Here is a 27,027-nt window from a genome sequence, read left to right as displayed (position 1 = left end):
CGCCCCCCCTCCCCCTCTTCCCAGCCCCCCCCCCCCCCCAAAAAAAAAATTGATACAGATACTGTATACAGGGTTATTTTCACCACATGTTATTTTTGCCCTTTTTCACTAGAGAACTTAAATTCACCCAGACAAAGATGTGTCTTATATAAAGAGGGATTACAGTATTTGTGACATTGGAATTCGCTCAGTCTTAAATCTTAAATTCAGCCGCTGACAAAGAGGGAAAGAGGTGCAAAAATAATATGAGGGTGGGGCTGAATATTTCACTGTATACAGTATATATAATGATAAATTGTATTGTTTTGGTTGCAAATTTTAGTACAAATCATGAAAAGATTGGTAATTGAGAAGTTGAAATGGCTAAACAGATACATGTATTTCTCCTTGTTGTTTCATGAAGTTCAAAAACCTTCAAAGAAGGATAATGCTGACAGAATTTGTTTTATCTCAGCTCCGAGTTAGTAATTTGGAGGTGTTTTAATGTTAGTGTTTGACAAAATTAATGAACAATAAGTTGTTGAGAATTCTTTACAACAGGTGTACTAGATTTTAATTTTTAACTACAGTAAAACACGCTTATAACGAACTTCCAGGGACGTTCAATTTTACTTCGTTATATGCGTGATTCGTTATATCCGTCAAGTTTACAACATGTTATAAAGTCACGGGGAATGAAAATCACTTCGCTGTAAGTGTCAATTCATTATAAGCGTGTTTGTTATAACCGTGTTTTACTGTAGTGAGAATTAAATGATGCAAATGAAAACTTATTAATTAGCTTATAAAATATTTATTTTTAATTGTTTTGCAGGATGTTTGTTTACAAACCAGTTATGTGGAATAGAAGAAGTGTGCATCGATGGTAAGTGCTTTAAAGCTGTGAAATAATAATACGGGTAGGGGTCTGGGCTGCAATATTCAAAATGCCAGGCTTGTACTGTGGCAAATAGGAAATTGTTTTATTACATTTTGAATATTTTATGTCCCTTATTAACGGGTGTGACAATTAAATTAGATATTACTGTATATGTAGATTTATGTTTTTGGTGGCCATACATATAGCGCATTTATCCGGATTTCACAGGTAATTACGTTTGTTTCCACATTGTGGGTTATAATTGTTCAAATCAGTCGTAGGAAAAAAAGTTTTTATCTCTTATAACTACAATTGGTCTCCATGGAGCAATCTGACGAAAAAAGCCTGAAAATTTAAGTCCTTTGTTGTTCGCCAATTAATTGAGAACATGGAGGAAATTCTGGAACCTGGGTTATACCTCAGGGACTTTTCTGGCAACGCTGAAGGAAGCCATTAAAGAGATGCCTGTCGATAAACCAAGTTCTTTATTGTGACATGGTAGCACCAAGTCTGTTGCCATGGCGATTTGGTCGTCAAGTTTTAGTGCTTTTTTAAGAAGCGCATTGATTAAGCTTTCTACATTCATTAAATTGATATAGCAGTATGTAACAAACTGGACGTTTAAATGAAATATGATTTATAACTATATTCGTTTAAACTTTTGACAGCTTTGTGAAGCTGCATCAGACATGCCCTCAATGAATTATAATGTGCAAGACTATACATAGAGTTGTCTTTCTTTTAGTTGAGCCTCCTTGAGCTAATGCTGCAAAGCATATTTCCAACCATTTTGACATCCCCAAGTCAATTTGTAGCATTTTTAATAGATCTCATGTCAGAAATCTTCAAGTAAATACTTTGTGTTCAATTGTCCATATTGTGCAAATAGATGTGCTACGGGTCAGATTCTCAATGAATGAAAATTAATTAAAAACCGATTTATTCCACGCTATATCTTTAAAATAAGTACTGAAATAAAAAGTTTATCATGTACCAATAATTAGTATTTATAAAGGTAATAATTCATAAACTCTCTAAAGGGGCATATGATTGGTCATGATTTTGGTCAAATTTACTTTTAAATTCTTTGTTATATTATGTTTACAATTCGTTAGTTATAAAATATTTTTAAAGATCAACCAAAATTTGAGAGTTGATCTTAGTGATATATATAAAGCAAGATGCAGAGCTCATAATTTTATGTTACATAAACAAGGCTCGAGCCAATAGATTTTGTTCACATTCATAAAAAATTGTCACATTTATTTTAAATCTAAAACCTATTTCCTAATTGTCAACATTCAAAATGTAAGCAAAAAACATGCCTGACCTGAGCTTTGTTTACATATAACAAAGAATTGTATCCTCCTTATAACTCGATCAATGACAGTTGATGATCATGACAATCAAAATTTTGCTAACTATTGGAAATGTCTTACTGAATCATTGTAAACATTCAAAACAGCAAAAGAAATTTTGACCAAAATTGTGAATGCCCCTTTAGTATGTACAACACCGCCCATGGCTGTATCTAGCAAATAAACATACCCATTACTACATATGGCTAAATTTATACATGCTTATTAATCAGGAAAGTTACCATATATTTAAATTTTAATGATATATTATTACAGTAAAACATTAACTTAAAAACAATAACTGAAACGGTTCACTATAAATGATTATGTAGAAATTTCTGTGATGGGGAATGTTCTAGAAGTCACTCAAAAAAAGATTTAAAGTACAGCTAATTGTAAGAACCAGGCAGAAACGAAGATTTAGACTGATTCATGATAGTTAATTTGTTTTTAAATATCTATACCATGGCAACAAAGGTCATACGAAAAAGTCATAATCTTCAATGATGTTCTAATGGTCCATAAAACTTCATATTAAATTTTCATAGAAATCAGAGATGGTCATCAATCACTCGATTCCTGCCTGGTTTTTACAAATAAGTGTATACCCATTATGATTTTGCTGTAAGTTATTTATTTTGCAAGACACAGTCTTGAACTTTGAAGCTTTTTGTTTGCCAAACTTTTACATGAAATAGTATAACAGTAAAGTTGCAGAGAAACTGTAAATTACAAGATTATACCATTGTTACTTGATTTCATATATATTATGATTTAATTTTGTACAGAACAGTTACATGTATAAGCGTTTGACATTTATGAAATGATACTCTAATTAGGTAATGTGTTTATGGATATATGAACAGTATATATCCAACATATTAATCAAGCAGTTAATTAGGGGATTTGATTAAGAAGAAAAAAAGGATAATCTTGAAATCAAATTTTATTTAACTTAGCTCAGAACAGCATTAAATGACACTGCAGAAAAAGGTATAAACTTCGAATCATATTTGATTTAATACCTCGCTCAAAACAGCTAACATGCATGGCACAGTAAAAAAAAAAAAATAATAATTTTGAGGGCGAATCTGAAGGTATTGATTTTTGGTAAGATAGAACTGCTGAGTGAGGAGTTGCTTTATGTGACTGGAGCGGATGGAGGTTGTCCTTTGTCACAATCGGAACTGTTACATGGGCTTATTGATTGATGGGAGCGCGGCTGACATTAGCAGGTGGTTCCGATGGAGGACTGTATAGAAAGAGTCACGACGCGGGGAGACTGCAGAGGAGATTCTTCTGTACTGATGCTGCTGCCATCATTTCCCTCAGATCTGAATTATTTTATTTTCCAAAAGTTCAAAGTTTTCCTTGATTTTGACAGTCATAGGAAGCTCAAATCCTTTTCTATTAAATAAATCATTCAGTGAACCTATGTAAGGGTCGGGGTCAAGACACATGGAGACTACAGAGGAGATTCTTCTTTACTGGTAATTCCATCAAAATGCTTCCTAAGATCTGAATAATATTTTGTTTCCAAAAGGTTCAAATGTTCCTTGGTTTTACAAGAATGAAAGAGAGAAAGAAAAATGGAAGCTCAAAGTTATGCTTTTTTATGGCAGGTGTAGGGAAAAACTAAATGATAGTTTTATAAGACTATATAGCAACTCTCATAGCAAGTTTCTGTATTAACCAACTCTCTGATCCGTCTTATGCGACTGTATTTATTATAGAGCCACCCATCATTATTTTCTTCATAAAAAGACTGCAATAAGCAACCGCCTGCCTAATTCGACAAGTGCCTGTAATTTTTAAGTTCCAAGATGCCTTGTAGACTGTTTTAAGCGACTTTAAACTTTTTCACAACTATTTGATTTGATCAGAATTAAGGGTATTGTTCCTCAATGTGAGCAATGTGGCCCTTGGGCCTCTTGTACATTAATACAGAGAGTCGCTATGGCAGTCTAAACTGTACTGGTAGTTTTGAGGAGACGCACTTGGTTTTGATTCTGAAGTACCAGCATCTTTGGAGAACAGATCCAGTCAATATCTTAGAGAATTCTTTGATATATTCCACCTGAGCACTGAGCTTTTTTTCCACTTTTTTTCTTTTTTTATTGAAATATTTTGATAAAAGAAGTTTGCATAGATTTAGGTCATCACACTTTATGTGCATGACTGATACTGTGGAATTGTTTTTATTCGAGGGGGTCATTGTTTTTGGATATATCCAAAATTTTCCTGGTTCTACATGTACTGGTTCTACATGTACTAGTTTTGTTGGTATTAAGCAAGTTCGAGATAATTTTGTTTAATAGTTGTCCCCACAGACAATGATGATTCCGAAAGTATGCTATGTTCTTTAAAGTATTTCGCGTATTACAACTATCAGTCTATTTATGGTTTTACATAAAGTTCAATTTAAACATTTTTTTTTTACTTAAAAAAAGCTTTGCAGCTGGTATTCATTATAGCAATGTATGGGTTATTGTTAATCGTCCACCTCAAAGGGTGAGTTGATGGAATGCAGTTCATAATGATTTACTTAAATTGCTTTTTAAAAAAACCCAAATTTTATTCATAATTTATGCTGAATCAAATAGAAGTGGAATTTATTTACTTCAGACAAATACTGCAGTTGCAGGGTCTACTGTATACCAAATTATTTATGATGATTTCTTTTGTAATTGACTAATGATAGATTGGATTGCAGTTTCAATTTTTCATAATGTCTGCATGCTGGTGCAGTTTTTAAAATGATATCTGCAAGCTGATGCATGCAGTGATTGGAAGTTTGTATAGACTTCGTATTTTTTATAATGAGTCATTTTTATTCAAACTCAAAGATGTATTTGCTTGTACTTTATAATCCTAGAGAAATGGAATGGTGTAGGGATCATACAATCTCATATTTCATAAAAATTCCATCACACATTGTGTCATTGACTGCACGATCATGGAAGATCCGTGGAATTCAAACAAGAGTGTTGACGTTTAATACCTCTATCTGGAAATAAAGAAATGTTAGTCGTTCGTCTTAAATCCGTTACTGTCACCGAGATTTTTTCTGGCATTAGCAAAGCTTCCGGAAGTGCCACAAATGCCTTAAGCTTACAAGCTTTTCCATCACCCGGATTTGACTCCATCAAATTATTCTGCTTAATTCCAACAAAATCAATAACAGATTTCCATTTTTCAACCTTAGCTTAAAAAAAAACTCCTCCAAAAGAGTTCAGCGAGATTGTCCTGCAGCACAAAATGGTCTTCTCCGTTTTTATTTCTGGAAACTCTGAAATAAGATAAATTATGAAGACTAAATGAAGCCCTTGATTTTCTAGATAGCAAAGGTTGAAGTCTAGATTAGTAATAATTTGCAAGGAATATCAAATTTCTCACATTAGAGAGGTCTCTTGGGGAAGATTAATTGGAAGCCACCAAAATGGTGTTTTACCGAAAGACTGGTTTTACATTTTGGAAATGAAGACACGTACTATGAACATTGATATTTTTTTTTATCATATTAGGCGAGATTTCCCTAAAGAGTTGTGATTAGCTTGTGAAATATGATAAAGAATTTTTTTTTAATAATTATCAACACCTTCGTCAGATTCAGCATCATATAGAGATGTGAGCGAGGGACTTTTTATGGTCAATAAATTTACTCTTCTGCAGATATATAGAATAGAATAGGAGATGAGAGATATTGATACCCAAGCTTATATGCGCACAATGTCATTATTCTGCAATCTGCATGGTTTTATGCTGATATTCCAGAAGAAATAGCTTGTTTTTTAAAACCTTTTAGAAATAAATCTGTCTAATGAAGTACCTTACTCGGAACTTATTGTTTTTTCATGATTTTTTTCAAACGGAAATATATCAGTAGCTATAGGATTGAAGGTTTTAAGTGTTGAATTTATCCTTATTTCATTCATAGTCTAGATGACTATAGCATTTTACTGTATATATAGAATGATATTTGCATCAGATATGCGTCAGATAGCAGATATATTCAGTGAGGATTTAATTTCGTTATTTTCATTGGCAGTATAAATAATCGAAATCAAATCCATGATGAGTTTTTTACCCAAGTATTAATGAATATTACAGAGTTGATACATGATACATTTTAGAGATTACCATATGACAAAATAAACTTCCAACGAAGTTTTATTTGCTATGAAAACAACGAAATATGTGCTTTTACCAAATGCATGCTGAAAAAGATACTTTAGTGATTAACTATAAAGCTTCATTTTAAACCTTTTAATTGACATAAATAATCCAGGAAGACTGGGATTATTTAGTCGAGTACAGATTTATTTTATCCAAAGTTGGCTTGAACCTTTGTTTCGTTCGGTAATTCCTAAATGCATGTACTGAACAAGAAGCAATACTTGTAATCAAAGGGTTATTGTTGTTGAATACAGATTTTTTTCTCATCTATAAATATGCTTAAACCTTTGTTTCTGATTCTCCCCCCCCCCCCACCACCTTTCGAGATCTCTTGTTCGGTAAAATTGCCAAAGAATGAGAAAAAAAATTCCAAGAGTTGCATTCTAAGGGATATTGTTCTTGACCACAGATTTTTATATCTCAATCCTCCAAAGATGTTATAATGCTTAAACTCTTTTTTTTTTTATTTTTCATTAGATCTCCTGTTTGGTAATTGCCAAAGGCTGGATAAGAGCCAGGATCTGCACCAGTACCGTTTGAGGGAGGATGAACTGTCAAACCTCGAAGAGCAAATTGTGCACTTGATCACCGATGGTTACACATGGCAGGATTACTACACACAGTGCGTGCTACAGAATGCCCTGCTTGCCAGCCGGACCCGTCAGCCATTCCACCGCTCAATGTGCAAGCTCGATTCGGACGAAGCCAAAGTCCGAGGCGACATGGGAAGTTATCTGGAGCAGATCTTCAAAAACTACTACGACTCTTATAAGCCTTCAGGGACTTCCCCTGAAGTCAAGCGCGAGGATGACGAGGTCATTCGCGTCCATAAATATTTTGAGAAGGAACCTGGAGGTCCTGAGCTAGGATTCCCTGAGGACCTCAGCGAGGAGGATAAAATGAATCTCATGGAGGACCTAGGATTCCTCGGTGCAGACAACATCAGCTTGAGGGACGTCCAAGCATTGCAATATTACCTAGACTCCATTCGTAAGGGTGAAGGAAGGCCTGAGGGTTTTTACGGGGACGAGGAAGGTCAGGTGACTGACTCAGGGGCTCGAGAGTTTGGTCTGAACTCGGACGCAGGTTCTCAGGAGTTTTATAACAAGAATAAAGAGTGGCCCGTAGAGGAAGATTTTCAACAATGGTCCTCATATGATCAAGGTACTTTTTTTTCTTTTCAAGATTAAGGATTTGCTATAATGCTTCTAAGGCCATGTGAAATTAAAATTTAGATTCTATTTTTGCTGCTGCTGGCACAAAATGTCTTACTGCATTGGTTTATATTTCTGTTTCAACTTTAGTAATTTATTTTTAGCATAGTAAGAAACAATTTGAAAGTAAAATATTCAAGCTTTTAAAGAAGAAGTATGAAGACAAAATTTATATGGCACAGAAGTGTGGCAGAAAAATTTCTTTATTTCATTTTTCATCAAATTAAAGATGAACTAATTAACATGCTACAGAGAAAAAATTTACATGACAGGTTTTGCTTCAACTTTATGTTGGTAATTGTCAACAAAACAAAGGCTATTACGCCATGAGATCTGATTAATTATTGTGTTCTATATATTCTCTCTTTACCATTGTAGCCCCCTCCCGCTATGATAGTTCATCTGAAAGTAGAGCAAACTATCCTTATGATGCAGAAAAAGAAGAAATTCTCAATAAATTGAAATCAGGTCAGTTTAAAATCATGAGCTAACATAAACCTCAAATTTAATTTAAACAATATTTTATTATGCAATATTAGACTCAAACTTTAAAATCATTTGGTTTGAATACCATCTGTGTTAACTGACTTGGCTAAATAAAGGGATTCTCACCCATAATAAGAGTGCTTATTATTAGCATGGAAATAGAACCATTATAACAGGAGCTTGGACTTTGGGTAGTTGTGTCAAACAGCAATGTGACGTATGCCTGTCTATTTCATTGCTGCCCACTCAGTGAAAGCTCATTGAAATCAACACGATTTGTCTGGCTTTTGAGCTAAGACTACGCAATCGGTGCATATTTCACTTGAATCCAGCGTCATTTTTAAACATGTTTTGACGCAAGAAATAATAGCTACGTCCTATGGAAAGTCCAAGGCCTAGTTAGAATGGTTCTATTTGTCAGTCTAAGTATTATACTGTGTCAGTTATTTTGATTCTGTGTGTGGTGTTAACATTTCATGATTTCTCTAAAAGTACCAATTGAGATGGTTTTGATTTCAAGCGGCAAGAAAATTAATCCATCAAAGTATAACCATCAAAACGTTTTTGAAAACTATTGATAGTTTTTATGATGGGATATGTTTCATAAAAAAAAATTATAAATTACAAAAAATAGTGAAATTAAAAACATTGTGTTTATTTACCAATCTACACCATGTAACCAGGATACAGTTAAATGACTTAACGCTTACAGCAAAATCAGTTCCATTCCCTTCTGTCTTGAAAAGAATGCTCCTTAAACAAATTGTTTATTTATTGTATAAAATGATAAAATGTAAATTGTTCATCTTTGGCTGAGTGTTTAACACATTAACCATCAGACCTTCCAAAAATGTTTGAATATGATTAGTTTCGCTACATTGTTTAACAATTACAGTTAAATTTCATTATCTTGAACCAGGTTGGACTTTTTTAAAACTTCGAGATATCAGAGTATTCGAGATATCGATGATAAAATACTTAAAAAATAAGTGGTTGGGACTTACAATTAACTTCAACATATCCATTGTATTCGAGATACCAGTGTTTGAGATATGGAAGTTCCACTGTATTTAGTAAAGAAAAAAATTGATAAATTTAACCTTTTAAATGTGGATATTTTCCTATTTTTTTATAGAAAGCTTTTCTTTAAGGTGCCTCACTACACCTTGAAATAGTTTCTCAAATCAGCAGAGAATTACTTGATTATGATAGAAAGCATGATGGATAAGAAGTATATATGTCAAATAGGCGAAAAAACAGTTTAACAAAACATTTAAATCGCCATCTTGTGACATAGTGTCTTAAAAAGTATAAATCCCTGTGTAGTGAAATACCTTAAAGGAGATCAATATAGTCTGAAAAAGGTCATGACTATCAAACCCTCTCGATAAGCTATGTTTTACACAGTACATTGTCTTGATTTTAGGTGAAATAACAACAAGTTCCCTGTCTGATGAGCAAATCACAAGTCTTGTAAACTATATTGGTCAAAGGCTACCTCCAGAGAGTCCAAGTAAGGGAAAAAATGATTGGCCATTGGAGCAAGAAGTGAAGAGTAAAGCTGAAGATGATTGGACAGTTAGCAGACCAATGGATAACAAGTTTGTTGGGACAGAAGACATGATGGGAAATTGGGGAGGTGTGTTGCTACTGTGCAGTTTACTTTTTCTGAAGTTAGATTTTTGTTTTGTTTGTTAATCAATAATTTTGTGGATTTTGTTGTTGAGTCCATCAAATTGAGCATTTATCAAATTCAGATATCTGAAATAGTTTTAATAATAGGATCATGAATTTTTGTTTCGATGCAACTGTGAATTTTTTTTTAAATTTGGGCGTATTCCTATATTTTGATATGGAGCTTTCTTTTAGAGGATATAAATACATTTTAGAAATGGTCATGAAAATCGAGCCCACTTAATCAATCTGCAAACATTAATGTTCAACAATCACAATCAGTACCTTGTGTGCATTTGATTCTTTACTTGACTTTTATCATTAATATACTGTATACAGGGGAAACATTCACCCTGTCTTATTTTCACCCCATTTTATTTTCGCCCCTTTTACCCTCATCAGCATAGGCGAAATTCAAGACTATAGTCGAATTCCAATGTCTCATATTATCTCTCTTAAAAAACAACTATGTCTGGGGGAATAAGATGGGATGAAACTGTATGTGTAGAGGGACGCGAATTACACAGGGTGAAAATTAAACCCTGTATACAGTATTTTGGTGCAATGAAACCAGGAAGAGTTATATAAGAAAAACCCATATTATTTGTTGAGAGCACAAATCACCTTTTTCCATACCAATGTGTCATGAACTGATCATGAAATTACAGTTAAATTGACATTTATGTAAAGATTTATACCTTTTATTTAGTAAATAAGTAAAAACTTTTTGACTATTTTTAAGTCTGTAAATTAAGGATTAAGATTTCTCTGTATTTTGTTTCATTTTTTAAAGCTTTTTTTGTCATTGTAAGAGCTTGATTCCCCTATGTCTCTTAACTCTGTGAATCAGCTCTTCTCTGCAAGCTCAGGAGCTATCGGTAATTGATTCCTTATCTAATGGTTCTAAATACTGGGGACAAAAAGTGTATTACTGAAGATGCATGGCATCCAGCAAAAGTATTGCAAGAGCAGCTTTGTTGTTTTTCATCCTTTTAAGGGGGCTTGGTGGTCTCGGCCATAATTAGACTATTTTTATCTCCTTCAGAAGAAGAGTTCTATGAAATTAAGATATAGAAAATATTAAAATATTTAGATGTTTTCTTTACTAAATAATAGTTCAAAGCTCAAAATATATCTAAAAGATCAAAGACTTATTATATCTGATGGCCTCCAGAAGAATTAGATCCATAGAGCATGCATGTAGAGCATTTGGCTCTTTGTTCTAGATTAACACTAGAGCCCAGAATATTGCAAAAATACTTTTTATTGAGTTTTTGTTTTGATTACCATTATTTGTTTCTGAAAATATTGTTTGAACTTGCAATAATTGTTGTTGATGTCGTTTAAATCCACATTGCTAAATTTTTGATTTATATAAGTAAGTTCCAATCATATTAATGGTTTTACATCTGGATTAAACGAAATTCTACATGAATGTGTGACATATATGAGACTTTTACCACACATTAAAGTAAAAAGAGCTTTCAGAATGGATCGATCGAATTAAAATTGTTAATTGTAAACATAGTGAAAATTAAAATTTTGCAAATTTCTTAATCTACAATAATCAAATCCTGGGAGCACAAATCTATTGCTGACTAAAGTTAATTCTATGTATATATTAAAGGTCACCTTCAAAATACCAATCCTTCGAGGGAAGGCAATGAAAGCAATACAATGAAGCAAAATTTTCAAACGAGTGATTTTTATTCAATTTTGTTGATGATCTGATACATCATCCATATTGTGCCCTATAGACATTTTGCTTTTTCTACAGATTGCAGTATTTATCATTTGGAAAAAAAAATCAAACTGGAAAATTTTGAAACCATATTTGATAAAGGCGTGTTTGTTGTTGTTTTTTTTTTTTAAACACGTTGACTTTTAACATAGAGTAAACTTTTGGTGATCGCAACATGTATAAATTTGCTGGAAACTTTTAATTTCTCTCATGTTTAACTTGAATTCGTTTTCTTTTCTGGTGTTATTGCAGTAGCCTTATTTAAATTCAAAATTTAACAACTTAAACTTGTTTACCAACCACAAACACAGCATCGCCGACAAATGAAGTCTACTGACAAAAGCAAATTTACTGCCCCCATCAACAGTTTACATGTGTACATGAGTTAAAATCAAATCCTTTGTATTCATGTGCTTGTATGAACACAAAATTAAATTTAGGCTTTGATCATACAAACAAGAACATTTCATTTAATTTATTTTAAAATAAAAGGTGCTTGCACTTAAATTTATGTGTGCCAATGTATAAATTAGCACTAATTAGTGCTAATTTAGATACATATCCACCAAATTTTCTCGTTTTACAGTATTACAAAAAACATATAATTATGTGTGTCATATAATATAAATCAAATGATGTATTTTTCTGCGCTCAGTAAAAAAAAAACAAACTCAGGTGGGTTGATCAAAGGAAAGATGGAAACTATTGAAATTCAAAACAAAGACACCTGAGGACCTTGTTTTGTGCAGTTTCTGTCAAAGATCCAGGTCTTTATTTGTGACTTTCAACTTTTTCAACAACAAAAACTTTTGAATTTTTTTTTCATTTTTAGAAGTGATAAATTTCAGAAGTGATGGTATGACGTCACTGGTCTGAATAAAGTTTTTCTGGTTTTTTGTTTTCTGTGATCCTTATAAACTCACACCAGAGGCCATTTATATAGATAGCTCTGATTCTCTTGCTTGCAGAAGATACAGATGAGGGGACGAGAAAGGAAGAAAATGGATTTGGCAATTTCGATGAAGACCAGAAGATCAGCAAGACGGATTCTGAGACAAGCAAGATATCCAATGGAAAACAGGGAATCATGGAACCAATTCAAGAAGAGGATGTCAACATAAAAGGTAAAATTTTAAGAAATATTACTTTAACTTTGTCCAGGAGGCTTGATAAAGTTAAATTAAATTTTTAAGATACTATGGAATCATTAGAATTCATGGTGGCTCAATTTTCGTGGTATCCGTGGGTATCCCTCCCCCACGAATTTTAATCCTCAATGAATACAATTTTTGAAAGAGTTATCTTTGTTACTGAAACAGTAACCGACACATCCACAAAATTACATCCATACGAATGAGCAAAAAAGTAACATCCACGAAAATTGGCTACCCACAAATTAAAATGATTCCACAGTATATTTCTTTTTTTTTTTTTTTTTTTTTTTTAAATAAATTATCATTTAGTAAAGAATGTGCCCAAATATAGTAGCTTTTCAGAATTTGGATATTTTTAATTTCTATAAATTTATATAGAGATCTTCTTTTAAAGGAGATCAGTACAGTGTAATAATGGCCACAGACATTGAGCCTCTTCAAATTACAACAAAGCAGTCAAATTATATTTTTGTTGATTAGATAATTTCATTAACAAAATGAAATTTCAATCAACATTTACTGTGGAATCATTAATATTCGTGGGGGCCAATTTTCATGGATTGCTTAAATTTTACAGATTCAAGGGGACGTAATTTCGTGTAATCTATTACACCTACAAAGGGAGCTAGAACCTTTTAACCCTAGTTTATATATTTGTGGATGATGTTTATTCGTGGATGAGAGATATCCACGAATTCCACGAAAATTGAGCCACCATGAAATCTGATGATTCCACAGTATTTAGTTATATAATTGTTCTTAGAAGAGTGAAATTAAAACTATTTTAGATTAGACTAATCCAGGAAATTTTCAACTATTTTTGCTTTTATTTACATTGTTAATAAAAATGCTAGTTGAAAAAAAGGAATATATAAGGAATATATTTTAGGAAATAAACCAAATTTAAAAGCATATAGAATTCATTGTTCAATTAATATTAACTTTAATATTCATAAGTGCATGCATGTACTAATACTTATGAAAGATGTGGGTTTTTTTCACATTAAGGAACTATTAAAAATTACCTTGATTAAACAAATCAGTTATTTGAAAATAAGCAAGATGTGGAGAGAAGAGTTTGAATTCACTTTATGTATTTACAGTCTATAACGGGGGCCATCAAGGAGAAATAGGTAGCGATCTGGTTGAAATTTGGAATTTCGGTTTTGATATTTTTTACTTTTTGCTATTATCAAATTTAAATATTTTTACACAGTAATTTCGTAATACATGTATTAAGTCATGGCCACTTCTTTGTAAACAGAAAATATTAAAAAAAAATCAGAATGATTTTTAAAGGGAGGAGTTTTTTTTTTCTTTCTTAAAAACAGAAAACTTTTTTGGCTAAAAAATATAAGTAGGAGATTCTGATAGCTTTTTTTGTTGACTAACCATCCTCCCTTATATATTGGGTAATTTTTAAATAGAAGGGTTAGAGAGAGAGCTGCCATTTGGTATAAGGAGCCATACTATTTTTCACCCTGTGGAGTCTTTACCTCCTCTGAAGGGTTGTCTGCCCCTTGGAATCATGACAACCACTAAGAGCAGCACATTCCTTTTGATATCCAAGAATTCCCCCCCCCCATAAAAATTCCCCCTCTTTTCAAGTTTACAGGACATACACCTTGTTATGACCAAATGCCTGATACACGGAGTCCTTCATTTTTTCTTTCCAGTCATAGTTAAAAATTGTATCTAGCTTGGTGTTTTGATACCATTTTCTTGTGTTTTATAATTTTTAGACAAGAAAAATGTAGAGACTATGCTTAGTCTGACAACAAAGCCAAGGGTCTCTCCAACCGTCTCTAGTTCCATGCAAGACAACGGCAGCAATACCAAGAAGCCCATAGAAACCGATGTATACTGGATACAAGTCGGGGGAAAGTAAGTTTATTAACCACAAATAATAAAAGTTGTCTACTTTGTACAAAGACATGTTAATAGACTAAAGTAGACATATGTCTATGAAAAATTGAGAAATGACACAAAAAGACTTTATGCTCAGATGTCTTCTGGAAACAAGGGAGGAAAGTAGATCTATTAAATACAAATAATTAAAGCTGACTACTTTGTATAGAGACATGTCAATAGACTAAAGAAGACAGATGTTTAATAGAAACAAGTTGGAGAAAAGTGAGTCTATTATTGACTAATTGTAAAAAAGAAGTGTTTATAAACTCATATAGACAAATGTCTATTGGATACAAGGGAGAGTCTATTTAGTACAATGAAATAATGAAATGAAACAGAAAGTGAAACAGTGAAATGACACAAAAAGACTCTATGCTCAAATGTCTACTGGATACAAAGGTTGAAAGTAGATCTATTAACTACAAATAATGAAAGATGACTACTTTGAACAAAGACATCTAAATAGACCAAAATAGGCAAATGTCTATTGGATACATGTAGGAGTAAAGTGAGTCTATTATTAACTTAGCATGACATTGAAAGGATATTTTTACAGACTAGATGCAAGTAGTAGGAGAATAAGTCTATTCTAGCCTATTAATAACAGTGAAATCGCTTTAAAACATGTATGTCTACAGGATACAAGTTGGAGGAAAGTTAGTTTATTAGATACAATTAATGAAAGTTGACTACTTTGTTCAATGACATGTTCATATAGTAAAATAGACAGATGTCTATTGAATACACCTAGGAGAAAAATGAGTCTATTATTGAATTATTTTAATATAAAAAGGAATGTTTGGAGAATAATATTGATTGTTGTCTACTCCAGGATACAATTCAAATACCAGTAGAAGGAGACTAAGGCTATTTTAGCCTATTAATAATAGAGAAAGCACATTAAATAACTTTAGTACATGTAGTCATTTGTCTACTGAATACAAGTAGGAGAAAAGTAAGTCTTACTATTACTAATGGCTACAAATAATGAAAAAAGTCTACTTTAAACAGAGGCATGTTAATTAATTAATTAAGTCTATTAATTAGTAGGAGGGAAGTATGCAACTTTAAAATTGACTCTGCATAAAGATGAAGATGTATTTATGAATTAGACAGATATCTATTATTTTGATAATTATTAAAGGGCATATCAAGGCAGATGTCTTCTGGATCTAAGATAAGAAGGGGTAATAAGTCTAACAGACTTATGCTGACATGTTTGTAGACTAATACATGTATAGTCAGTTGTCTATTGGATACAAGTTAAAGGAAAGCAGGACAATAATAGAAATAGACTGTTAGTAAAATGACATCTTTATAGTCTAATATAGACAGCTGTCTAGTGGATACAAGTATGAGCAAAGTAACTGACAAGTGTCTATTTTAGACAAATATTTATAGATGTTTGATCTGAATTGTGACAAGACATGTATAAAGACTTATGTAGACAGATGCCTGTTAGGAACACTTTTTGATGATTGATAAAAATTGGTGTCAGACAAGGGGGTTTCTAAGTGCCTTTCTTTTCAGGTTGAATGGAGAACAAGCCAAGGAGATACTAGAGATGATCAATGAAGCCTTGATTGAGGAAAATGCTAACATCAAGATCACCAATGCTGAGTAAGTCAAGTTTATCGTTTGTTTATTTTAATTTTTTTGATACTCATTAGGTTTATCTTGTTGTGGTAGATAGGATACTGTAAATTCTTTAAACTCCTAATTAAATGTGCTTAAAATTGTATGAAGCACATATCGCAGATTTTAAAATCTTGCTTTTATTTTTCAGACAGATGCAAACTGTTTAAAACTATGGTTAAAATTTTGCATTTTATATATTTGTCACAATTTTATGAAAAGGATTGAATCTGAATCTCATTATGTGTTTCTGTTGCAGTTTCATTCATCAGTCAGACACTAGGGAAAAAACCCTGACTGTTTTAATTGAATGTTATAGTGACACTTTGAGTTTGAAAAAAAGATGAGGAAAATCTTTCTGTATAAAGCATTTGTTACTGATAACAAAGACAAATTTTCCTTGCAGAATGTTGTTCATTCAAGACAGTAGAAGGAACGATGACGGTTTTTGTTGTTATTTTTTGTTTGTAGGGAAGATGAAGATAACGGGCGTTTGACAATAAGAATCAACACCACAGATCCAAATGTTCCATTTAAGAAAATCATAGGTAAGTGAGGACAGATGGACCAGTCATAATTGTATTGGGACCTCAAAGGGACCAATCATTATTTTTCAACAATCTTATATCTTGTCTGACATTTTGAGTTACATATTTGAGGGACTAGTTATTGTATGGATGCCTCAAAGGGACCAGCCATTATTGCAACAATCTAATATCATGTCTGACATTTTGAGTTACTTATTAGAGGGCCTAGTAATTGTATGGATACCTCAAAGGGACCAGTCATTATTGCAACAACCTGGTGTTAGGTCAGACATTTTGAATTACATATCTGAGGGACTTTTTATCATTGTAAGAAGACCTCAAAGGGACCAGTCATTATTGTGACTCATTTTTATATCTGGCCTCTTGCTGTAAACATGTATCTACCTCTTTGCTTTTCTAAAAAAAATATTTGAGAAGCAGTGTACATCATCTTACATTCTATTGATACATTAGTGTATACACGTTTACTCTGCACTGTCTTATTTTTGTCCTTCTTCACTTGTAAACAGTTTTGCCCAATCTTGAAATTACCAAGACATACATACATTTATATACTCTTTCTTATGCTAATGTAAACACAGCTATTTGTCAATTGTTTCCAATTCACGCAGTCTTAAGTTTGCCCACTGGCAAATGAGTGCAAAAGGCGCAAAAATAAAACGAAGGCGGCTACCGTATTCCCCTGTATACTGTGTATTATCTGTTATATTTGCTAAAAAGACAAAAACCAAAATGAGGGTAATAAAGATGCTCGGTATAATGCTAATAAAGCATTGGTAGAAATATTGAGGCATTTTGCTTTATATTGCAAGACTGCCTTTGCTAATATTTTGCCAGAGCATGGTGATTATAGATATTGATAATGAATTCATAAAAAACCTAATATAGACAAAGGCAGAGTTTGTAGATATTTTTGTTTGATGTTAACTATTTGTTTGATGTTAAGTTTTTGTTTGATATGAACTATATGTACTCTCAGTACTTTGATTCTTGAAAGGGCCTTAAGCTAATGAACTTGAACTTTGTAGATGGAGGTTAAGGGTGGGGGGGGGGTTGGTTTTAAAAAGTCTCAGCTGCCTCCATCATACAATGCTGGTTCTCTTCACTTAGTATTGATATGAAAGGCTGTATTTTATCTTTGATATGGAATGACTGGAGTTCCTATTAAGAGTAAATTTGTCAGTAATTGGAATCCATATGCATTAATGCAGATGGCTCGGGTGTGAGACAGTGAACCTTTGATGTTCAAACCCTCTTCATTATAACTCTATGCTGATGAAAAAAAATGCTGTATGGGAATTTTTACAATTATTTCCCCCATTTATGTACATTTTTGCTTACAAACATATTTTTCTAATGGCATTGAAGAAAAGATTGTGGGGTCAAACAGCATTTTCCATCAATAATTGTAGCAAGTTTTATGTGGTATATGGTCTATGGGTATGAAGGAATTTTAAGGTGGTGTTCCAGGACACCTCTAAATTGTGATGTACTAGTTATCAAAATAGACAATAAAATCAAGTGAAATTTTGTAACTAGTCTCTTTCCCAAAACTGTCACCTAACAGCGCAGCGTAGTGGGTTAGAGGATTCATGACGAATCTGTACGTCATGAGTTCAAATCCGACTGTGAATTTAAAAATTTGTGGCTGGGAAAAACATTTTTTTGCTAAATAATGTAAAATTTTAAAATTCTTAACAGTATTTTAATTATAATGTAATTCAATGGTCATGGCCATTTTTAGACTCTTTTGTTCTTTTTTAGAAGGAGAGCTCTATATCAGTTAGGATAAAGGAAAATACCAAAATTTGAAAGCTGGAATGCATGGATTTATTCTTTACTTAATGAATAATACTAAATTTATCACTTTTTATTAATTAAGGTAGATCTGAAGGTTAATTTGTTGACCATCCAGCCTCCTTAATCCAATTTAATATCGACAGATGTCCCATACCACCTTAAAGGGGCATGGTCACGATTTTGGTCAAAAATTATTTCTCCAATTTTAATGGTTACAATGCTTCAGTAAGGCATTTTTAATATGCAACAAAATTTGAGTGTCATTTGTTGAGTTATAAGCGAGTTACAGAGCTTACAATTCTTTGCTATGTAAACAAAGCCTTTGTTTACATTTTGAATGTTGAATTGAAAATTACAGATTAAAAACAAAAATAATGTGTTAAATGTTAGGAACTGTTTATTTATGCTTAAAATGAATAAGAAAATGGACAAATCAGTTTGAAAAAGATTTTTACTGGTATATTTAAAATATGTAAACAAAAAAAGGGCATGAGCCTTGTTTACATGACAAAGAGTTGTGAGCCCTGTATCATGCTTATAACTCTACAATTGACTCTCAAAACTCATTTGATAATTAGAAATGCATTCCTAAAGCATTTTAAATAATAAAAACAGAAAAATAAAATTTGACAAAAATCGTGACCATGCCCCTTTAAGCCATTGAATGCGCTCTGGTTTGAGGAAGCTGAGTGCCTTAATTTTTCAAACTTTTCAAACTACTGTTTATATTAGTAAAGAAAAAAATCAATTAATGTTTTAGCTGTAAATTTTAAACATTTTTCAAATCTTTATACAAAACTCTTCCTCTAAAAGGAGGTATATATAGTGTAGAAATGGCCATGACAATCCTTCCCTCTTTATGTTTTGTGCCATGGACCCCAGTTTCTTGTGTTTATATAAAGCTAGTTGACATCATCACATTCTAGACAATGCTTCGAGAATTCCGGTGTGTGGGCTTATCCGCATGGTATATGAGATGACAGAAAATTGATATTTCTTGTTCTGAGTTTTTCCAAATAACAAGAAACAAATTGATAATAAAAAAAGGCTTGTCAACACTTGTATAGCACAGAGATGTAACGGCTATAGGGGAATTGTGTTGCAAAGTCAGTTTTTTGGTCAACACCTTTCCAACAAATTTGCTGGTGGGAAAGTTTGAATTAACACTGCTTATACTCATAATGAACTTAACTTTAAAGAAATGGTCTAGGCATGCATGTTTTCAGATAGTCACAAGGATCTTTTTATATAAAATATTTCTAATTTCTCTAAGAGAAATTCTCTGGGGATGAGAGATCTCGCTGGCAGTCAGCACAACTAATGACAATTTTTCACTGAAGGGTGTTGGGGAAAGCACGTTTTGGGCTGTGCACAATCATGTAATTGCTAATGAGACATCTCTTCATCACTTGTTTTGTGCACTTTAGTCAAATTTGCCAAGATAATCCGACGACCATGGGCACATCCTGCCTCCTATCACAAGTGGGAGTTCGGGAAAAATTTCCTTCACAGCTACTTCCTGTGCGTACTTTTTACCATTTATTTTTTTCGCAGTACGAAGCATGTTGTTTCCCATCTCAGCTCATTATTTCTGCCAACTGCGCCCCAAGCCATGGAGAGAAAAAAATGAATGCTGGATAATTTTCTTTCAGCGACACGGGGAAAAAAAGGTCTAATGTTCTTGCTCTCGTGAAAAATGACAATTTTTCCAATATTTCTTTGTCTATTATGTATTGGGGAATGGTGACCAACACATAGAGAGCTGCCGGAGAGTCTATGTTTATCAGCTTTTATACTTTTTATATGTGAGAATAAAAAAATAGACTCTAATGAAATTATACTTGTGAGTCCTATACGTAAGTCAAGCTTGGGTTATTATCTTAAAGAGTCTGCATTTTATGAGAAAGTTATGACCAATTGCAAACAATATTGTTGGAAATTCCATTTCATTAAAACAATTTATTTTCAAAGAATAAGGAAGCTCTTTGTCCTGGGTTATTTTCTTATTAAGTGGAAAATTTCAAAATTCTATGTGATTAAGTTGGTATAGATTTCGGAATGTCATTTCATAAAAATATGATTTTTATGGCCGTCATGGAATTGAAGGCATAAATTAATTAATATTATTATAATATGTGTTTGAAAAATTATATTTTTTAACAAAAACTACCCCACAAACGTGTCGAATGCTGCAATTTTTTTTTCTTTGAATATTTCCTCATCAGAAAGCCATTACGCAGTTCATATTTTTGATAATTTAATTTTTCATCAAGGAAATGTTTTTTTAACAACCAATAAACCTGATACACTACAGAAGAAAGGCTCATAAAATTAATTTTTAGATTCTTATCCCTGTCCGCCCCACTGAAAATTATTATATTTAAGTTAAAAACAAAATTGTATTGACAAAAAATCTCGCGCTCAATGGTATAAAAAAATCAAAAACATTTCAGTGGCTGCAAAACATTAATGGATTGCTGTTTGATTCCAGTCGTGTTTGAGACACCATTTGGAATTATACTGAGTCTTACAGTCACCCCCTTCCTCCCCCCCCCCCCCAAACCTCACCCATTTTTTCTTCTTTAGAATGTTTTAAATACAGTGACCATTTGCAAATTTGCACTTGCAACCTTGTGTACTTTCAAGTATGAAAATGAAAAACTATATTCGGTATAATTTTTTTTCCACAAAGTGAAAAGAAAATTGTCACATTTTTTTTTTCTCATCTAGCTTAAGCACCGCTTATGCAGCCAGACCTAGACAAGATATACCTAATGACACATCAGCAGTGCATAAAAATTGCATACATTGGTTAGAAAAAAATCTTAAGGAAGTCTGGAGGAGGGTTGCTTAGCCTTTAGTTAGATATTCTGTTATGCATTAATAAGGGACTTTTTTCCCGTGTCACATCTTTAATGAATGTCATGTCTGTTTTCATCACAAGCACTTTTTGCCTTGATCTTCGATACCAGTGGGTTATAGTCGGAGCACTAATTGTGCAGAGCCACTTTATAAAAAAGTCAAGACAAGACTCATAAAAGCTCTTGAGGAATTAAAAAAAAACTGAGTCCTTTTTTTGTTCGGTTTCTATATTTTGTAGACTTTGATATTCTATCTGGAGTTGAAATTGTATCTTGCATCACAGGAATGCATTGGCAGTTCTCCAAGACTCCCAGACTTGATTAAAAATGTATGTCATTGACAGTGTCTTATATAAAATGCAAAATTTGATAAAATATTTCAATTAATTTACAAGAGCTAAAGCTAACAGAGCATTTGTAGAAATTTTCAAAATTAAGTGCAGTTGTACTAAATTTGGAGTAATAAGGGAAAAGCATTTATTTATTAGTTTTTAGCTCACCTGTATTTTTGTTTGACACATCCATATATCAAACTCGAGTTTAATGCGTGTTGAGACAATGATCAGAAAGTGAAGGATGATGAAATGACAGAAGGACGGAATGATGGAACAGGGCAACACTATCATCCCTGAAGTTATATTTCCCTGAAAATTACTTAATTTCAGGGAAATATAACTTCAGGGATGCACATGTATAGCCTTTCATACAAGCATTTATTCTACTTTATTGGCCACATTCTGCCTTCTATGACTCCAAAAGACTGATTATATTATGGCCATGCTTGCTCAAGTGAGCAATGTGGCCCATGGGCCTCTGATTGTGTCTTGTGGTAATCTGAAATCTTTACTTATGCCGATCTTGGATCCTGGTTTTATGGATCGTTAGTTAATTAGAATAGGAGGAAGTGTATGAAAATGTTCAGTGTTTTAAGGAGTATATACTCATCAGATCTTTCTAAAATACACAATCTTTAATCTATCATTAGGGTAAAGAAAATATCCTTATATTTAAAGCTCTGAATCTGAATGTTTTTCTGTTTCTTTATAAAGAGTCTTTATCTTTTCAAGAAGATTTATATATAGTCTATCCAGCCCTTTTAAGGTGGAATAACACATCTGGAAAAAGTCACTCAAATTAACTGTAAATTATTTGATTATCAAAGATGTCAAATAAGCGAAAAATTTGCATTTTGGGGATAAAAAAATGAATATCTAAAAAAATCCACTCAGTAAGTTAACAACATAAGCCCCTGCAGGATTCGAACCCGGGCTCCACGGATCACAATTAGCCTGACATTTTACCCACTCGGCTAAGAGGTAAGTTATAAGTTGCCATCGATAAAATCCTTTTAATAAAACAAAATGTTGTTTCGATCAGAGGTCAGCCATTTTAATCCTTACATAGTGTATTTTTTTAACACACGTACATGCACACGCATAAAAATTCTGACACATTTGGCTAAAGGCAATTATGAAATACCTCAACTGCAGACAGTGTCTTAATAATTATATGCATCATTTTATGGTTGGAAAATCCCATTCGGAATAATAATGATGAAATTTGAACACTCACGTTGCCACAGGGCCAAAAGAGGACTGGCATACAATAAGTCAGCTGATATGAATGAATTGTTTAATGGCTTGAAATCAATAATGTACTTCAGGTTTTGTCAAAAAGTGATAATTGTTGTTTTGCCCTTGTTGATTTTCTGACTGCAGATTTTTAAGATCTGAGACAATTTGTGAAAATAAGATATACCAGTACTGTGATTTATAGGTAGTTTTGTAAAAAAAAAGTATTTGTACATGTCATTATGAAATTTTTTTTGGTGGATTCACTTTAGGAGGCTGGATGGTAAACAAATTACCCATCAAGTATGCCTCAAAATTTTAAATATGATATTTTTGGTGATATAACTTTTTCTTTAAAAAAAAAAAATCCAAATATCTTAGATTCAAATTTGAAATTTTATGTCTTTTTGCAGAGCTCTTCATTTTAAGGAGTTAAATTAATAGTCCTAAAATGGCAACATCCATCCAGCCTTCTTAATTTTAGTGTTTAGGATACACCATTAAACTTGCTGACACAATGCCATCCTTCCAATTCAGATCGTTCATTTTTATTACCTTAGTGAACAATACATGTAATGGATCAATGATAAAATATATATGCTCCACATCAACTATAATGATAAAACCTCAGCACAGTGAACAACTTGTTTTCAACGTCCTTTTTGTTGGAAGACAGTTATACACAAAGTTTAATTGTTATAGCAGGTTGAATGAACTGCATGCTTTCATGTTTATTAATGCAACAAAGTATCATGACATTGCCTTCTTCCTCTGAAAAAATTAAGCCAGACCAATATGTAAATACAGTTGAACTTTGATATCTTGAACACTGATATCTCAAATACAATGGATATGCCATAGTGATTTGTAAGTCCCAATTACTTATTTTTCAAGTATTTTACCCTTGATATTTCGAACATTTGGATAAATGGAAGTTTTTAAACATTTCCATCTTATGTAAGTTTAAGATAATGAAGTTTTACTGTATTTTGTTTAAAGAGGCTGGATGATCAATTCAATTTCCATTGGATCTTTCTTTGAAAATTGGGTATGATATTTTAAGCCATAAACTATCATTTAGTGAAAAATGAATCTAAAATATATTTTAACTTTATAATTTGAATGGTTCTCTATATGTTTTATAGAGCTCTTCTTCTCAAGGAGACTATTTTAGTCAAAATGGCCATGACCATCAATCGAGCCCTCTTAATTCTACACATACATGAGGATAAACTTAAAGATTCACCAAAATCCTAATTTTAATAGGTTTGGTGTTTGTACTCAGCCAAATTTGCCATTTTCTCTTCATAAAAGCATTGTTTAAATTGGAAAATTTAAGTTAATTAATAAGTGTATGAATGATAAAAATTTATGGAATGCACAAAATCTTGGCATCTCTACAAACATATTTATGTATGATAATAACTTGTGCATATACATTTCCATATTTCATGCATAAAGTATATTTACTATATTTAAATAAAGTTTTCTCACAAAATGAGTAACATTATTATCCCCAATGTGTTAAAGGTTAAAAATATACTTATTAAATTATTAATGAAAGCAAGGAAAAAGCAATCTCATTTAATTTTAGCTTTTTATGAAGAAAGAAAAACATCTCTCTTTAAGAATTAAATTTCTTCAAAATTTGATTTTACTTTTTTTTTTCTACTTTCATGATTTGAAATGTCTTACGTGGGTTTAAATTGCTTGCAAAATAGCAAAGATCAAAGTATTGAAATGGAGTTGTGGGATTTTTCAGACCATATGCAGTCTTGTATTGAATTTCTTTTACGTAATTTCATAACAAACAGCTTGTTGAAGATTTTGAGGATGGTGAGCAGTGAATAGACAAGTTATCAATGATAACGATGAGCATCCAAATATATTAGTTTCAAAGTCTAAGAGCTATCATATTTGTCTTTTTCTCCTTTCAGTGAAGATTTGTTTTTTTAACAAAATCAAATTATTTTGTTAAGTGCATGAAAGCAAATGGTAAACATGCAATTGTAATATTGTTGAATGCTTTGTTTTGCACATGGATATAGGTGTTGTAGTCAGTGAATGCATATGATGCTTGATTTTTAGTCACTCAGATTAACTATATACTCAAATTTGTGTGTGCAAAGAATCAAAGACTTTCTTCTTGTTCACTTGTTGGTGGAGAGAGAGAGAGAGAGAGAGAGAGAGAGAGAGAGAGAGAGAGAGAGAGAGAGATATGTTATAAATTTTCATGAAAGAGATTTCCTTCTTTGGAACTTTGAACTTAAAGCTATATAATCTTTCAGCTGAAATGAAATGAAACCATATGTACTTCTCTGAATACAGCATGCTGAACAATATCATTGTAAAATCTTAGTTTCAACATTTTAAAAAATTAAAAAATTTTGCAATTTATAGATGAGTGATGTCCATGCATCTCTTCTGTCATCCTGAGTATAGGATGAACAATCTTCAACTTGAACTAATTCAATTCATTGCGCAAAACGTGTTATGAACGTGTTATGAAGCAGTCACAAATCAATAAAGTTTTGAACATTTTTCAAACCAAATGTGAGTAAATTGCATGGTATTATTGGATGAATGTCATCTATATGGGCATATTTAAAGAATCCTTGAGTAGACTTCTTATGCTGAATTTTATATGGCATTGTTTGGCTTTGAAGAGTGCATTCAAAATGATAGGTTAGCATTCTGAGAGAGAGAGAGAGAGAGAGAGAGAGAGAGAGAGAGAGAGAGAGAGAGAGAGAGAGAGAGAGAGAGAGAGAGAGACGAACACACACACACACACAGACAGACAGACAGTACTGTTAACTGTAAATATATATATTCTTTAGCATGTTTTGGCAGAAAGCATCTTCTGCAATATCAAGTACATCGCTAAATGTGTACAATCATGTATATCTGGGTACAAATGAGTTCATATATATATATATATATAACACTAATTCAAATCAAAGCTAATTTCTTGAAAAATCACTTTCTGCCAAATATCATACGAAAGGCCAAATTTAAGACATTTACAGTATTAAATAAATAATAAACTACATTATCTTTCCTCCGGGTGTGTTTGTTTTTAAACTATAGAAAAAATACAACCATGCAGTGCACGACCTAATATCATTTTTTTTTTTTCTTTCGACTCTCTATTCATTAGCACATTTTTATTTGTGCTAACTAGTGCTTCAATAAATATACTAATTATAATGTCCATATATATACTGTACAAGTCATTGCTTGATATAATCGCACAAATAGCCATGCATTTGATCAATAAAATACAACACAGCACTGCATGATTTTGGCAGTGAGATTTGTTCTTTATTTGTTCTGTTGAGTGATTGAGCTAGCAGCACAATATTTTCTGGCTTTCTCTGACTTTATGCTACTATTTGCTGTTTTTTTTTCTTCACAGAGAGCATAAAGGACAAAGTCCAGAAAAAACTTAGCCTAGGAATCACTGACGTCGGAATTGGAAACAATGCTGTAAGTACTAAATGTCCTCTGTAATAAAATATTAAATTAATCATCAGGAATTGGTCAAAAAAATTTTACTGGATGAAACTTGTCTATATCTCTGAAACATATTTAAGCATTTTTGCTTTGGGATTTGACTTCTTCCGAAAAAGCACAAAATGTGTTTCTCATATGGTGAAGTACCATGGTTTCTTTTTTCAGTTTTGAAAATTTAGTTTTAAAGGGATGAAATTCTCTGAAACTTTAGTGTCGTGAATTTTGATAAGGTGACGAAAATTCTGAAACTTTCGTATCGTGAACTTTGCGAATATTTTCCCCAGTGGAAACATTTCCACATTTTATAGTATTCTCAGTTGTGCTTCCACTAATGGAACAAGGAAAAACTTAAAAGTCAGTTTTGATTCCTGCTTTGTGTGTAATGAATCGAAATGATTCAGCTGTCAATGAGCATCTAGATTCAGTTTGAGTGATCTCAACCCTGGACCAGTACATAGAGAGAAAAAAAAAGTGATAAAGAAATTCATTTTCAAAGGTTACATCTTGGATGAAATGAATTGACTTT

At 32.3% G+C, this 27,027-nt stretch overlaps 1 protein-coding gene across 2 annotated transcripts in view; it reads left to right on the top strand.

Annotated features, from left to right (window-relative positions):
* Window positions 1-27,027, top strand: part of LOC105342881 (receptor-type tyrosine-protein phosphatase N2) — an 85,138-nt gene that overhangs the window by 19,777 nt on the left and 38,334 nt on the right. For both annotated transcript variants that reach the window (XM_034454427.2, XM_011449966.4), the window contains exons 2-10: window positions 815-865; window positions 6,871-7,557; window positions 7,986-8,075; window positions 9,520-9,732; window positions 12,477-12,632; window positions 14,405-14,546; window positions 16,104-16,193; window positions 16,680-16,756; window positions 26,404-26,474. In XM_034454427.2, coding sequence (XP_034310318.2) covers window positions 815-865; window positions 6,871-7,557; window positions 7,986-8,075; window positions 9,520-9,732; window positions 12,477-12,632; window positions 14,405-14,546; window positions 16,104-16,193; window positions 16,680-16,756; window positions 26,404-26,474 — 1,577 coding nt within the window. The remainder of the gene's footprint in view (window positions 1-814; window positions 866-6,870; window positions 7,558-7,985; window positions 8,076-9,519; window positions 9,733-12,476; window positions 12,633-14,404; window positions 14,547-16,103; window positions 16,194-16,679; window positions 16,757-26,403; window positions 26,475-27,027) is intronic.

Source organism: Magallana gigas, chromosome 10 (genome assembly GCF_963853765.1).
Source record: "Magallana gigas chromosome 10, xbMagGiga1.1, whole genome shotgun sequence".
In the NCBI taxonomy this organism is placed as follows: domain Eukaryota; kingdom Metazoa; phylum Mollusca; class Bivalvia; order Ostreida; family Ostreidae; genus Magallana; species Magallana gigas.
The sequence above is the reverse complement of the archived record's forward strand: the minus strand, read 5'-3'. Positions and strand labels throughout refer to the sequence as shown.